The 12,653-nt window shown below is 41.6% G+C and overlaps 1 protein-coding gene across 1 annotated transcript in view; it reads right to left on the bottom strand.

Annotated features, from left to right (window-relative positions):
- The window catches only part of UBASH3A (ubiquitin associated and SH3 domain containing A), a 66,829-nt gene extending 56,854 nt beyond the window's left edge, over positions 1-9,975 (bottom strand). The window contains exons 1-2 of the mRNA XM_006893932.1: positions 9,863-9,975; positions 6,247-6,300 (exon numbers count right to left, since the gene is read on the bottom strand). Coding sequence (XP_006893994.1) covers positions 6,247-6,300; positions 9,863-9,975 — 167 coding nt within the window. The remainder of the gene's footprint in view (positions 1-6,246; positions 6,301-9,862) is intronic.
- Positions 9,976-12,653: the final 2,678 nt, after the last annotated feature.

The raw sequence follows: 12,653 nt of genomic DNA, 5'->3' as shown, positions 1-12,653 counted from the left end.
CAAACTGCTCCTTGGAGACTAGGATTTTGAAACTCTGTCTCATGTACTTTGGGCACACAGACAGTAGGGACTAGTACTTGGAGAAAGACATCATGCTTGGAAGGTGGAGGGACAGTGCAGGAAAAGAAGACCCCAGATTAGACAGATCGACACAGTAACTGGCGTTAAGGGGAGTAGATGTGTCAGAGTCAGTGACACTGGCTCAGGATAGGCAGGGTTCAGAGATATTGTACATAGGCGATTTGATGGCTCAAAATAACAAATTACATCATCTATGCTCTTGATGGAAGCAGGAGTGGCATCCACTTCCTAAACAACATGTCTCTGGAAACTCTATGAACGTTGATAAATGTGGACAGTTATAGAAAGCCTTCAGGCCTTTTTGTTCATAGTATTGCTATGAGTCATGCTCAACTCGACGGCAATCAACAACAGCAACAACAGTCTCTTGATGCCGAATTGAAGAGGAATGGTGTCACATTCATCACCACAGAGGATAGTTAAAGACCTATCTGGAAGCACAAGCCAGAGACAAGATAACATTCACTGGCATACAAGAGAGACCTGACAATGAAGCTATTATTCAAACATAAGCACCAAACACTAAAGAAAAAGATGAAGAAATTGAGGATTTCTACTAAATCCGGCCATCCAAAACTGATCTAACTTGAATGAAAACATTCATGAATATCATCATCAACACCATCATCATCATCATCATCATCATCTTCATCATAATGGTGACTTGAATGCAAAAGATGAAAATAAAGACTAGTAGTTGGTAACAGAAAAGAAGCAGAGATCAACTGATGGGAATTTTAAACAATTGTTTTTTCAGTGCAAATAACTTTTAAAAAAATTATAACCAGGGAACATTCACATGGATCTTGCCCAGTGGAATTCACAGGAATCAGATTGCCTCAATCTGTGGAAATAGATAGTGAGAAAACTCAATTATCAACAGTCAAAACTAGGCCAAGGGCTGACGGTGTAGAACAGATCATTGATTGTTGTTGTTGTTATGTGCAGTCAAGTAATTTGCGACTCATAGTGACCCTATGTACAACAGCCCTAAGCCCTGCTCTATCCTGTGCCAACCGCACTGCCTCTGACACACCCATCCCTATTACCCCAGTCACTGAATCAATCCACCTCATAGACGGTCTTTCCCTCTTGCACCGTCCCTCCACCCTCCCAAGCATGATGTCCCTCTCCTCCTTACAACATGACCAAAGTATGTCAGATGAAGTCTCAGAATCCTTGCCTCCAAGAAGCAGTCCGGTTTAACCCTCTCCAGAGGATGAATCTGTTTTTTTAGCAGTCCATGGTACCCTCAATACTCCTCTTCAACACCAAAGCTCAAAGACATCAATTCTCCTTCTATCCTCCCTAGTCATTGTTCAACTCTCTGATGCATTAACAAGTGATTGCAAAGACCATGGCCTGTATCAGATGCACCTTAGTCTCCAGAGTGACACCATTGCTCTTTAGTCCTTTGAGAGGTCCCTAACAGCAGACTTTCCCATTGCAATACGTCTTTTAATTTCCTGGCTGCTGGTGCCAAGAGTATTGATTGTGGAGCCAAGCCGACTAAAGCTGTGAACAATCTCAATCTCTTCACCATCCATTCTGATGTTGCCATTTGGTCCAGTTGTGAGAATCTTTGTCTTCTTGATATTGAGCCTCAATCCATATTGAAGGCTACAGTCCTTGACCCTCTGCAGCAAGCACTTCAGGTCCTCCTCAGTTTCAGCAAGCAGAGTTTCATCATCTTCATAAAGCAGATTGTTGATAGATCTTCCACCAATACTGATGCCGCATTTCTCCTCATAGAGCCCAGCCTCCCAGATAATCTGTTCTGCATACAGGTCAAAAAATGTATGGAGACAGGACACATCCCTGGCGTATGCCCTTCCCAATTTTGAACCATGCAGTGTTTCCTTGCTCTGTTCTGACGACTGCCTCTTGGTCCCAAAATTCGAACTGAAGTTGAAGACAATGAAAACAAGTTCATGAGAGTAAAAATAAAAAATACAACTTTGAGTTTATTCCACTTGAATTTACATACATATTAAAAATAGACTTGATGCACTCAACACAAATAAACAGAGACCAGATGATGACTTTTGGGATGACAACAAGGACATCATGCATTAAGAAAGCAAAAGTTTTAATTTCCTGAGATCTTACTGCTTGTCACTTGAATCTTGTAGCTGTCATACATCTCTGATATAAGCACCACTTGATTTTTGAAGTGTGTAAACCATCTCTTCATATTTTTCAAGATGTAATTTTACATTTTTGCATTTTAAAGCAGTTTGGCCACAATTTTAGATGCACGCTTCTAATTCATGTACCTGCACTTGTGAACTTTGTGAACAAAAATTTGCATGTATACTGTGTTTACTTGTAAACTCTCTGCTTAAATACTGCTTATATCTGTGGTTTCAAGTTACTGAAGTGAATACCAATAAAAAAAGCTAGGCCAAAAAAAAAAAAAAGAAAGCAAAAGTTAATTAAAAAGACAAGAAAGAGTCAAAATGGATATCAGAAGAGACTCTGATATTCAAAGTAGAGATGCTAAAGAAAAAAATGAAAATTATAAGAGAGCTGAATAGAAGTTGTCAAGACAGTTCATGAAGACAAAGCAAAATATAACAAAACATACAAAGAGTTGGAGCTGGAAAGCCAAAATTGAAGAAGATGTTCAGCATTTTTCTAGCTGAAGAAACTGAAGAGTAAATTCAAATCTTGAGTTTCACTACTGAAGGAATCTATGAGAAAAATGTGAAATGATGCAGGAAACATTCAAAGAAGATAAAGGGAATACACAGAAGTCACTATATCAAAAAGAATTGGTCGACACTGAACCATTTCAGGAAGTAGCATATTATTCAGAACTAATGGTAATGAAAAAAAGAAGTTCAAGCTACACTGAAGCCATTGGCAAAACATAAACCTCTAAGAACTGACTGGATATCAATTAAGATGTTTCAACAAGCAGATGCCATCCTGAATGCACAGTCCCAGACCACCTATGCTAAGACATTTAGAAGACAGTCACCTGGTCAACTGACAGGACGAGATCCAGATTTGTGCCCATTCCAAAAGCAGGTAACCGACGCAAAAGAATATAGAAGTCATTGTACAATGTAGTTAATAGTGTATACAAGTAAAAACCTTAGAAGTTCTAAAAAAAAAAAAATAGCTGCAAGAGTACACTGACAGAGAACTGCCAGAAATTCAAGCTGAATTCAGAAGTGGCCGTGGAATAATGTCTAATATCTGCTTTATTTTGTTTTCTAAAACTATAATGATATTAATTACATACAAATACACTCTCCTGAAAGAAAAAGAAAAGCCCAGGGGAGGCTGTACTCCCTTCATCTTGGTTTTGTTTCTTTTTTCTAGAGAAAATGAGATGAGGTGATAAAAGGCATTGATCAACAGTAATTAATTATATAAAACATAATGTAGATGATTAATTGTATAAAACACAATATGCATGAATGAAGCCCAATGTATATAAATGATTGTATAAAACAATACAACAAAATAAAGCTGCTTCATACTCATACAGGATTTCAGTAGAGAGCACAGCTACTTAAGTAATCTTCAGGTTGTGTTTGTATGTTTTATATAAGTCACAAGTTACCGCTTAAATTATTCTGCAACTTACATATTTTGCTCAATAATACATATTTAAGATTGCCCTGTATTCATAAATATGTATCTTGTTAAATTTGTCAGTGAGGACTTTTCTAGAATCATGTGATATCCTATCATGCGAATCCTTCATATTTTATTTTATCCATGTCACAGTGATGAACTGTTGTTTTCTTTTTAAAGATTTTGTCAAAACACTGTGGGTAATACTTGTGTTCTTGCCATTTTAGGCTTTTTATGCTTCTTCTAGAGGTGTATTTATCAATGGAGGTGCTAGGGGCTCAGCTATGCATACTTCCAATGCAAATGGAACCGAGGCTACCTTCCCAGTGTAACAAACAATATAACTGAGCACTGAAGCCTTCCCCATCACCCTCAAAGCAAAACACCAAACCTCCTGCCATTGAGCCAATCCCCTCTAGCAGTCTAGCTGAGCACTGAAGGGTTTCACTTATCCTCACCCTCAATCAATCAATCAAATAATAATAGCTCGAACCCACTACCACAGATTCCGTTTATGGTGACTGGGTCTGTGGATCCTCTTGGCCGGTGACTGCTTAATCCTGAGAAATGGCTGGTGGATTTAAACTGCGAATCTTCTGATCCACAGTCCAACACACAGTGCACTCTCAGCTGCACTTAAAATCTTTGTTGCTTTGAAAATCTTTGTAATAATACCCTTATTTCTACTTCCTTGATCTCTAGTAAGGTTGCACTCATACTGTCTGGGTTTAAGATCCTTTTCCCACTGTGCCTCGGTGGGATCTTCTAATCTTATTGGTAATTAGTGGGATTGGTAGGTGACCATCAGAGTCCTTCATTTGTCTTTTACTTGAAATTTGGTACTGCCTTTAGAGTTAGAACAACTTCAGGGAGTTCTGGGCATCTCCCTTTGTCTTATAAAGATGCTCCATTTTTGGGGGGATGGTCTTTGACATTGTGCTTGAGAGAAGTGAGATACCCACTGAAAATACACTAAGCCCTTGAGACCCATCAATATTATTTGGAAGAGGACATTCTAGCTTTGTGGGACCTGATTTATATATTTTTAAAAAACATAGATTATTTTCCAAGAATTTTTAGATGTACAGAAAAATTATATAGTGGTTAAGAAAAAGTCAAGTAGTTCATATTCACCAGCCAGTCCATAAGAAGAAGATGAGCCGATCTGTCTCCCTAAAGACTGTAGGTTTGGAAACTCTATAGATCCGTTCTACAGTCCTAGAGACTTTGAGTCAGAATTGACTTACTCTAAGGTAGATCCATCAGTACATATTTCTCACAAAAACTGAAGCCCATAATTAACATAAGTGTTCACTCTTGGAGATATATAGGCCTATGGGTTTTAACAAGTTCATAACGTCATATGTCTACTCTCCCAATACCCTGCGGAATTGATTCACCGTCCTAAACATGCCCTGCGCTCCACCTGCCCATCCCTCCCCGCTGCTCTGGCCCCTGACCACTGATGTCATCACTGTCCCCTTACACCTTTCCTAGAATGGGACCTGGCTTTTATTGTTTGACTTCATGGTGGTTGTCCAATGATTGGGAGCTCTGGGTGGTGCAAATTGTTAAGTGCATGATAGCAAGTTGAACGAAACGTGGGTGGTTTGAATCCAGTGCAGAGCAGAAGCCTGGCAGTTCGCTTTTGAGCAATCACAGCTACTGAATATGCACTGTGGCATATGGCATCACTCTGGGGTGAAATCCACTCAACAGTAACTAATAACAACAACATCCCGTTATTAGAGTATGGGGATTTCCCGTCCAGGAAATCACTATGGTACTAGGTAGTACATTTGGGCTGGACTGAGTTTAAGTGCAGAAACCCAAGGTTCATGACAGTGTGGTCTTTGGTGAGAATGTCACTGAGAAGTCAGGGCAAAGGAGCCTCCTGGAACCCAGACTCATCTCCTCATTTCACCCCCATGGCCAGGGGCTCTTTAGAGGATAAAGACACCTCAGGACAATTTCCTACCCCAGTAAACCCTCTCTCCCAGGGGTTGCTGAAGATTGGAGAGTCTTTTCTGCCAAAATAGCAAAAAGGCTCATCTCTATCTATCCAATAAATAAGCACAAACCTTTTTCTTCTCTGACACTCAGAATTTGGATTGAATCAGAATTTTAAGAGAAGTCAACTTTATTCAAGTTCTTTTGTTTCTCCTTTTTTAAAAATTTCAATATTTATTCTTTGTTATTAATTTTAATCAAAGTTTACAGTTAGGATTTCCGTTCATTCACTGTTACACTTTTCTCCCTGCCCATTCCTCCCCTCAATTCAGTCTTCCCTTTGAAAAGTAGAAGAAAAATTCTTTCACTGTTACACAATCCCTCCCCTCAAGTCCACTCCACTGTGCAGCCTTCATTCTGGACTCCTGTCACGATAATCCGACTGTCTTTCTGCTTTCTTCCCTGAGTGCTGGCTGTTTTACTTTCACAGTGCCTCCCATGCCCTTCCCACCCAGAGGGAACCAATTATGTCCCAGCTCTTCCCTTGGGCAGTAGACATCTCAACATCTAGGGTAGTTTATAGTTTAAGAAAGCACTCCCGAGTCAGTAAAGCCAAGCCCCACTCACCAGTCTGAAGCCTCTTCTGCCGTTTTTCTTCCTGTAGCTGCCAGAGCTTTGAACCTACAAAAATTGGAGGACAAGGGACATTCAGAGCTCAATCCTCTACATTCCACATCAGAGAAAGGAAGAGACAAGCAGTTGAGGTTCTACAGCACATCAGACCTCAGGGTGCTCTGGGGAGGCTGGGCTGCCACCCTTCTGTAGCTGGAGCAAGCTTGCCCAGGTTTCCATCCTCCATGGGCCACCATCATGCTGTCTTGACAATTTAAATGTAATCACTCTCCAGTCATTTTCCTTCCTGCATCCTTCTCCTGCAGACCTTTGGGTGATATCAGGGGCCTGGTGGACAGACATCTGCCCACTCTGTAATCTCTCCTACTCATCCCTATACTGTCTACCCCTCACCCCTACCCTATGAATCTCCTTGAGGATGCTGGAGTTCCCTGTGCTGATGCACATTATTGGCACATGTGTTTCCTACCCAAAGGGGCCCTGTCCCCGTGCTCCACTAGGATCCACAGAATTTTCACTAACTGATGGGTGGAAGTAGATCATAAGGCCTTTCCTTTTAGTTCATCTTAGTCTGGAAGATCCACTAAAACCTGCCAACTATGGGTGACCATGCTGATGTGTGAAATGCCAATGGTATAGTTTCAGCATCACAGCAACAGGTGAACAACCATAAAAGGTTTAGCAAGAACAAGGAAAATCCACAACAAGAGAGTGACGCAATAGTTGTGATGATGGGTTCAAAGAAATCAGGATCAGGAAGATAGCTCAGGACCAGGCAGTGTTTCTCTATGTTATGCATATGTTCATAATTTACCACACCAACTGGATGCCGATCAAAACAACGACTATCTCAATGTACCAGCAGGGAGATTTTACTAATACCCTGAAGCTCAGCACACACATGGTCTCCTCTGGGACCCCAGGGAACTCTTCAGAGAATCCCCTAAACCCAGAAAGAGTTGGTGTGTAGTCTTCTCCTTTGTTTCTCTCTCCTGTGGAATCCCTGGGTGATACAAACATTGAAATTCTCAACTACTAATGGACAGGTCGGCAATTCGAATGCACACAGAGGCTCTGACTATGACAGAACTGGTGAAATGCTCCTAGAAGCACACAGCCTTGCAAACACTGTGGGACAGTTCTGCTCTGCACACAGGGAGTGGCCAGAATCACCTAAATGACAACCAACAGCCACACAGATGTTAGATTCCCATCATATACATGTTCCTGATGGTTCCCACCACTTTAGCTTGTGTGCACACACGTGGGCCGTATTAGACCCAGTTCCTTATGGATTCACTTCCCAGTGAGTTGCTTGAGGCAAGCTGTGTCTAGTCAATCACTATGACCCGGTGTGAACCAAACCAAACAGAATAGAAGGAAAACGGCTAAGGCCATTTCTCCAGTCATCAACCACTGGGCAGTGTGTCCTACTGTGGAGGTTTGTATATTGTGAAACTGGAGGTTGTGTGATCGGTATTTCAAATACAAGAAGAGTCAACAGTTTTAGTGGAGTTTCAAAACTAAGGTGAACTAGGAAGAAAGGCCTGGAGAGCTACTTCTGAAAACCAAACAACCAAAACCTCAAATGTGGAAAACAGAATGTTGTTCAATGTCATGCCGGACGATGGGCCCTTAGGTTAGACGTCAGACCACAACAGCTGCAACAATGGACTCAAATCTGCCAATAAGTGTGAAGATGGCACAGGATCAGGCTGCACTTTGTTCTTCTTTACACGGTGCTGCCATGGGTCAGAGCCTGTTCAAGGGCAATTAGAAGCAATTGACTCAGAAATCAAGGCTGAGCCTAGCTCGAGTTGGTGAGGAACACTATCAATGGTAGGGTTGGAAAAGACCAATGAGGATGTGGCTACCTGGCGAAGTTTCCATTTTAAGGGATGCCTTAAAATTAATTTTCCCTACCCTTGGTGGTCTAGTGGCAAGAAGCTGTGCTATAATCCCAAAAGCATATGGTTCAAATCCACCAGCTGTCCACGGGGGAGGGATGGACAATCTCCTCCCATGTGATTTACTGCCTCTGAAAACCTACTGAAAGGTCAGCTATGGACCATTTCTGACTCAATGGCACATAACAATGACGTGTTTAATATTTAGATTAGCGAGTATTTGTTTTGGGTTTTTTTTCTTAAACTCTTTTAAAATTATTTTCATACAACCATTTCTATACATTATTATGCTCTATAAAATTAAACGCAGTCGATCAAAGCCTTTTATTACCACGTCTCATCAAATCCTCACTGCACCTTGCCTTTTCCTTCACCCTCCCCTCATCCATCTTCCACTCTGTAAAGTAGCAGGGGCTTTGACTGAGCACAAGTCCATGTGTTAGCACCAGAACAACCCGCAACATACAGAGCGGGAGTAAGAAGCTGTGTGAGCTGCGTTCAAGCCTTGGCCTTAGTGACTCCCCTCCCTGAGCCTCAGTATTCATGCCCACCACATGGACTGGGAGGATTAGAAGAAAGGAACTGGTCCAGTGGCCCCGCATGGTCTCCAGCTCACAGCAGACAGTGCACACGCACAATTCCTGTTCTAACACTCTGCTGGCTTACAGGAAAATGTCAGATCAGAGTCCATTTGCCAGCAAGTCACAGAAACTACAACAATGGCTGCAAAGTCCTGAGTGTGAAGGCGAGGAAAGGGATCTGGTTTCAAAGATAATTTCATCTGATCTGGGCTAGGCCTTATTATACAGTTTAAGGAAAGTGTGTTGTTGTCATTGTTAGGCTCCTTCAAGTTGGAACCTACCCATAACTCACCCTCTATCAGGTTTTCAGAGGCAATAAATCACAAAGAGGAGATTACTCATATTCCTCCCATGAGACAGCTGGTGGGTTCGAACTGAAGGCCTTTGTGTTGGCGGTGCAACTACTTGCCACTAGGCCATCACAGCTTTGCATAAGCTACATTAGACTGTATTTCTGATATATTTCCACATACAAATGAGCAGTTGAAAATAAGTAAATATGAAAATTAGTTTAATGTGGAATCTGGAACCAACATGAGTCTCACCACTCACTGATTTTAGGGGAATTGTTCTTTCTTTATGAGTGATAGATCCTAGGAATCAACGTTCCTAGACTGTGCTAACGCAGTCCTGTGATTTCATAACCTTTTCATTTCATGATCCAACAGTCACGAAATTTTCTATGCGTGAACATGGCTACTCAGTGGACTCCCACCACAGAGACCCACTGGACTTTGAGATCTTGTGAATCAGGATCTAAAACACCATAAAATACCAGCCCCAGAGTCACTGAACTACATGCAAAAAGACTAGCCAGGCCCAGAATTCTTCCAAATTCTGAGACACAGGATGGCCACAGTAATAATTAGCATCAACTTCCCCAAATCTCAGGGTGCTCTGATCATCTAGCCAGCAGAGTTTGCACTTAAAGATCATCCCCTTTGTGGAATGCCGGAAAGGCCTTGTTTTCAGACAATACTTTGCACTGCAAAGTGTACCCTCTTCCACAGGAAGTTAGCACTCTGAGCTGCATGTATACTGTGGGTGAGCTGTGGCCAGGCTGCAGAGGGTCTGTCTCCACAACAGCTAGTCCACAAGGCTCCTGCCCGCGGCAATACTCACGCTGTGTGCGCTGGGAAGCCCATCGCCAGCAGGGGCTCCAGGAGCAAGGAAGCCCTGCGGCCCTTCAGCTTGTTGGAGATCTTGGCATAGAGCTGCGTCTCACTTGCTGCCATCTCTTCCTGCACTCAGGGGGTGAGGTTTGACTTGCAGCTCAAAATCAGTAGATAAAGGAGAGACTGAGAGGGAGGAGAAGCTGAGGCTGTTAAGAGAAAACCTCAAGCCCTTTTTGATCTTTCTGACAAAAGCTAATATCCTGTTTGCATGCGGTATTGGTTTTCAGAACTTTCTTTGCAGAATATTGGAGTATATCGTTACCCACACTAAATCGTCCCACAAGGCTTTGGTTCAGAAAGTCCAGCTGAACTTCTGCCTGGGGTTAGCGTTGACATTGACTTAGCCGCATTTGGGGCAAGTCTGCATGAGAGTAGGGTGTGAAAGTGAGCAGTCCTGAGCAGTGAGCAGTGGAGGGTTCTCCACTGAGTCTCTGGGGCCACATGACCTTGGTAGATTGGGTCTGAATCTCCATATCTGCAAACAGAATGTTAAAGGAAAAAAAATATAAAAGTATCATTAAGTTGACTCTGACTGGTGGAGACAACATGTGTGAAACTGAAACCAGACTCCTTAAGATTCTCAAGAACTGTAGTTTTTAGAAGTAGAGTTCCAGTTTTTCTTTTGTGTACCTCTGAGTGAACTCAAAACTTCAACCTTTTGACTAAGTTTGTTGAACATTTAATATCAGGGAAAGCTCCTTCTCAATATTAGCTTTAAGCTTTTTGGTTCTTTTTGTTATCCATTGATTTCCTACTTTTTTAAAAAAAAAAGGTATTAGATTTTTAAAAAAATATTATCGTTTATATGCCCAAAAGCGGATGCAACATTCACACACAATTTCATTAATTCACAAAGTGAGTTCACACATCTAACTTTCTCTAGGAATAACAATCAAACACTGATCCACTGGAGGTGATTTTGCCCTCAGATACATCTGGGAGTGTCTAGAGGTGGTTTTGACTGTCACAATTGGGGTGGGGTAGAAGGCAAGCAAAGCAGGTACCTTGGTGAGGAGATGCCAGGGATACACAAAGGTCAGTGGTGCTGATGCTGAGAAACTCTGCTCAGAAAGAGCACAGCCAGCATCTCAGAAGCACATCACCTCCTCCTAGTTATTTCCTCCCCTCGCCACAGGGGCAACCACTGTGCTCATAAGGACATAGATTTCCCCCTCCCCCCCATTATTTAACCTTACATAACTAAGATTGTACCCTGTGTCTTCTCTCAAGTTGGGTTTCTTTTGCTCCAAATTATGTTTGGGAGACATATCTAGGTTATCACAACCCTATCATCGCTTTGTAGGGCTTTATTGGGTGTTCCCCCCCACTTTTGTTCTCTCGATAAATGATAGATAGTTAGACAGACAGACAGACATATATACATTTTCTTTTAACTCACTCTATCCATGAAGTTTCATTTGACATACTTTGGGCATGTTGCAAGGAGGGACCATTTCTGGGAGAGAGACATCATGCTTGGCAGGGTGGAGGGACAGAGCAAGAGAAGAAGACCCTCAATGAGATGGACTGGGGTAATGAGAATAGCTGTGTCAGAGAGAATAAAGTTGGCACAGAATAGAGCAGGGTTAAGGGCTATTGTACATAGGGTAGCTATGAGTCGCAGGTGACTCTATGGCACCTAATAACAATCCATGAAATTCTGTTATGATTCCTTTTAGAGTGATCAGAGGTTGTAGCTGGGTACCTTCTAGATCTTCTGGTTCTCAGGGCTGTAAAAGTTGAAATACTTGTGATGCATAAGTTCTTTGGACTAATAGCTTCTGTGTTTCTTTGTTTTCTTCCTTCTTCTTTGTTCTAGACAAGGATATATCAATAGCTGCACCTCAGATGCCTTCACTGTAATCATTCTTTTTTCAAAAAAAGAAAATGTTTATTTTATACTGGTTTACTTACAAAGGTCATATGCATTGTTTTCATACCACATCTTTCCCATTTCCATTAACCACCCCTCCTCTTACCCATCAAATTGTGCGACCCTGTGATTAACACCCCCTCAACCCATCCTCGTCTTCCTGCTCCCACACAGCCCTTCGATCTTCATACTTATTCTACAATAATGGTCTTAAACAGTATTTGTCCTTATGAGACTGAGTTAGTTCACTTTACATAATGCTCTCCAGTCCCTCCCAAGTTAGGCAATAATTTACAAAATCATTGTTCCTGTGTGTTGTCTAATAGTAGTATTCCATTGTGTGAATGTACCATAATTTCTCAATTCATTCAGTTGTGGTTGGACATTTGGGTTGTGACGGTGAATAATGCTGCTATGAACATTGGTCTACAAGTCCCCATTTATGTCTCACTTCTTATCTTCTCAGAGTATATTCCAAGCAGTGGAAGAGCTGGATCATATGGAATTTATATGTTCAAATTTTTGAGGAAGTGCTGAACTGCTTTCCAGAGTGGTTGTACCATTTTACAATCCCACCAACAATGTGTAAGAGTTTCTATCTCACCACATCCTTTCCAACATTTATTACTTGTTGTCCTGTTAAACTTTGTCACTGCTACTGGAATAGCAATGACATAATATCTCATTGTGGTTTTGATTTGTGTCTCTCCTACTGTCAGTGATTTTGAGCATTTCTTTATATGTTTGTTGGCCATCCAAATATCTTCCTTTGAAAATTCTTTCCATGTCTTTGCCCATTTTGTAATTCGGTTATAAGTCTTTTTCTTGTGGAGGCCCTGTAAGATTCTGTAAACTTTTGATAGGA

The sequence above is a fragment of the Elephantulus edwardii genome, unplaced genomic scaffold, assembly GCF_000299155.1.
Source record: "Elephantulus edwardii isolate Elephantulus edwardi_28Jun2011 unplaced genomic scaffold, EleEdw1.0 scaffold00133, whole genome shotgun sequence".
NCBI lineage: Eukaryota > Metazoa > Chordata > Mammalia > Macroscelidea > Macroscelididae > Elephantulus > Elephantulus edwardii.
Note: the sequence above shows the minus strand (reverse complement) of the source record. Positions and strands in the feature narration are given on the sequence as shown.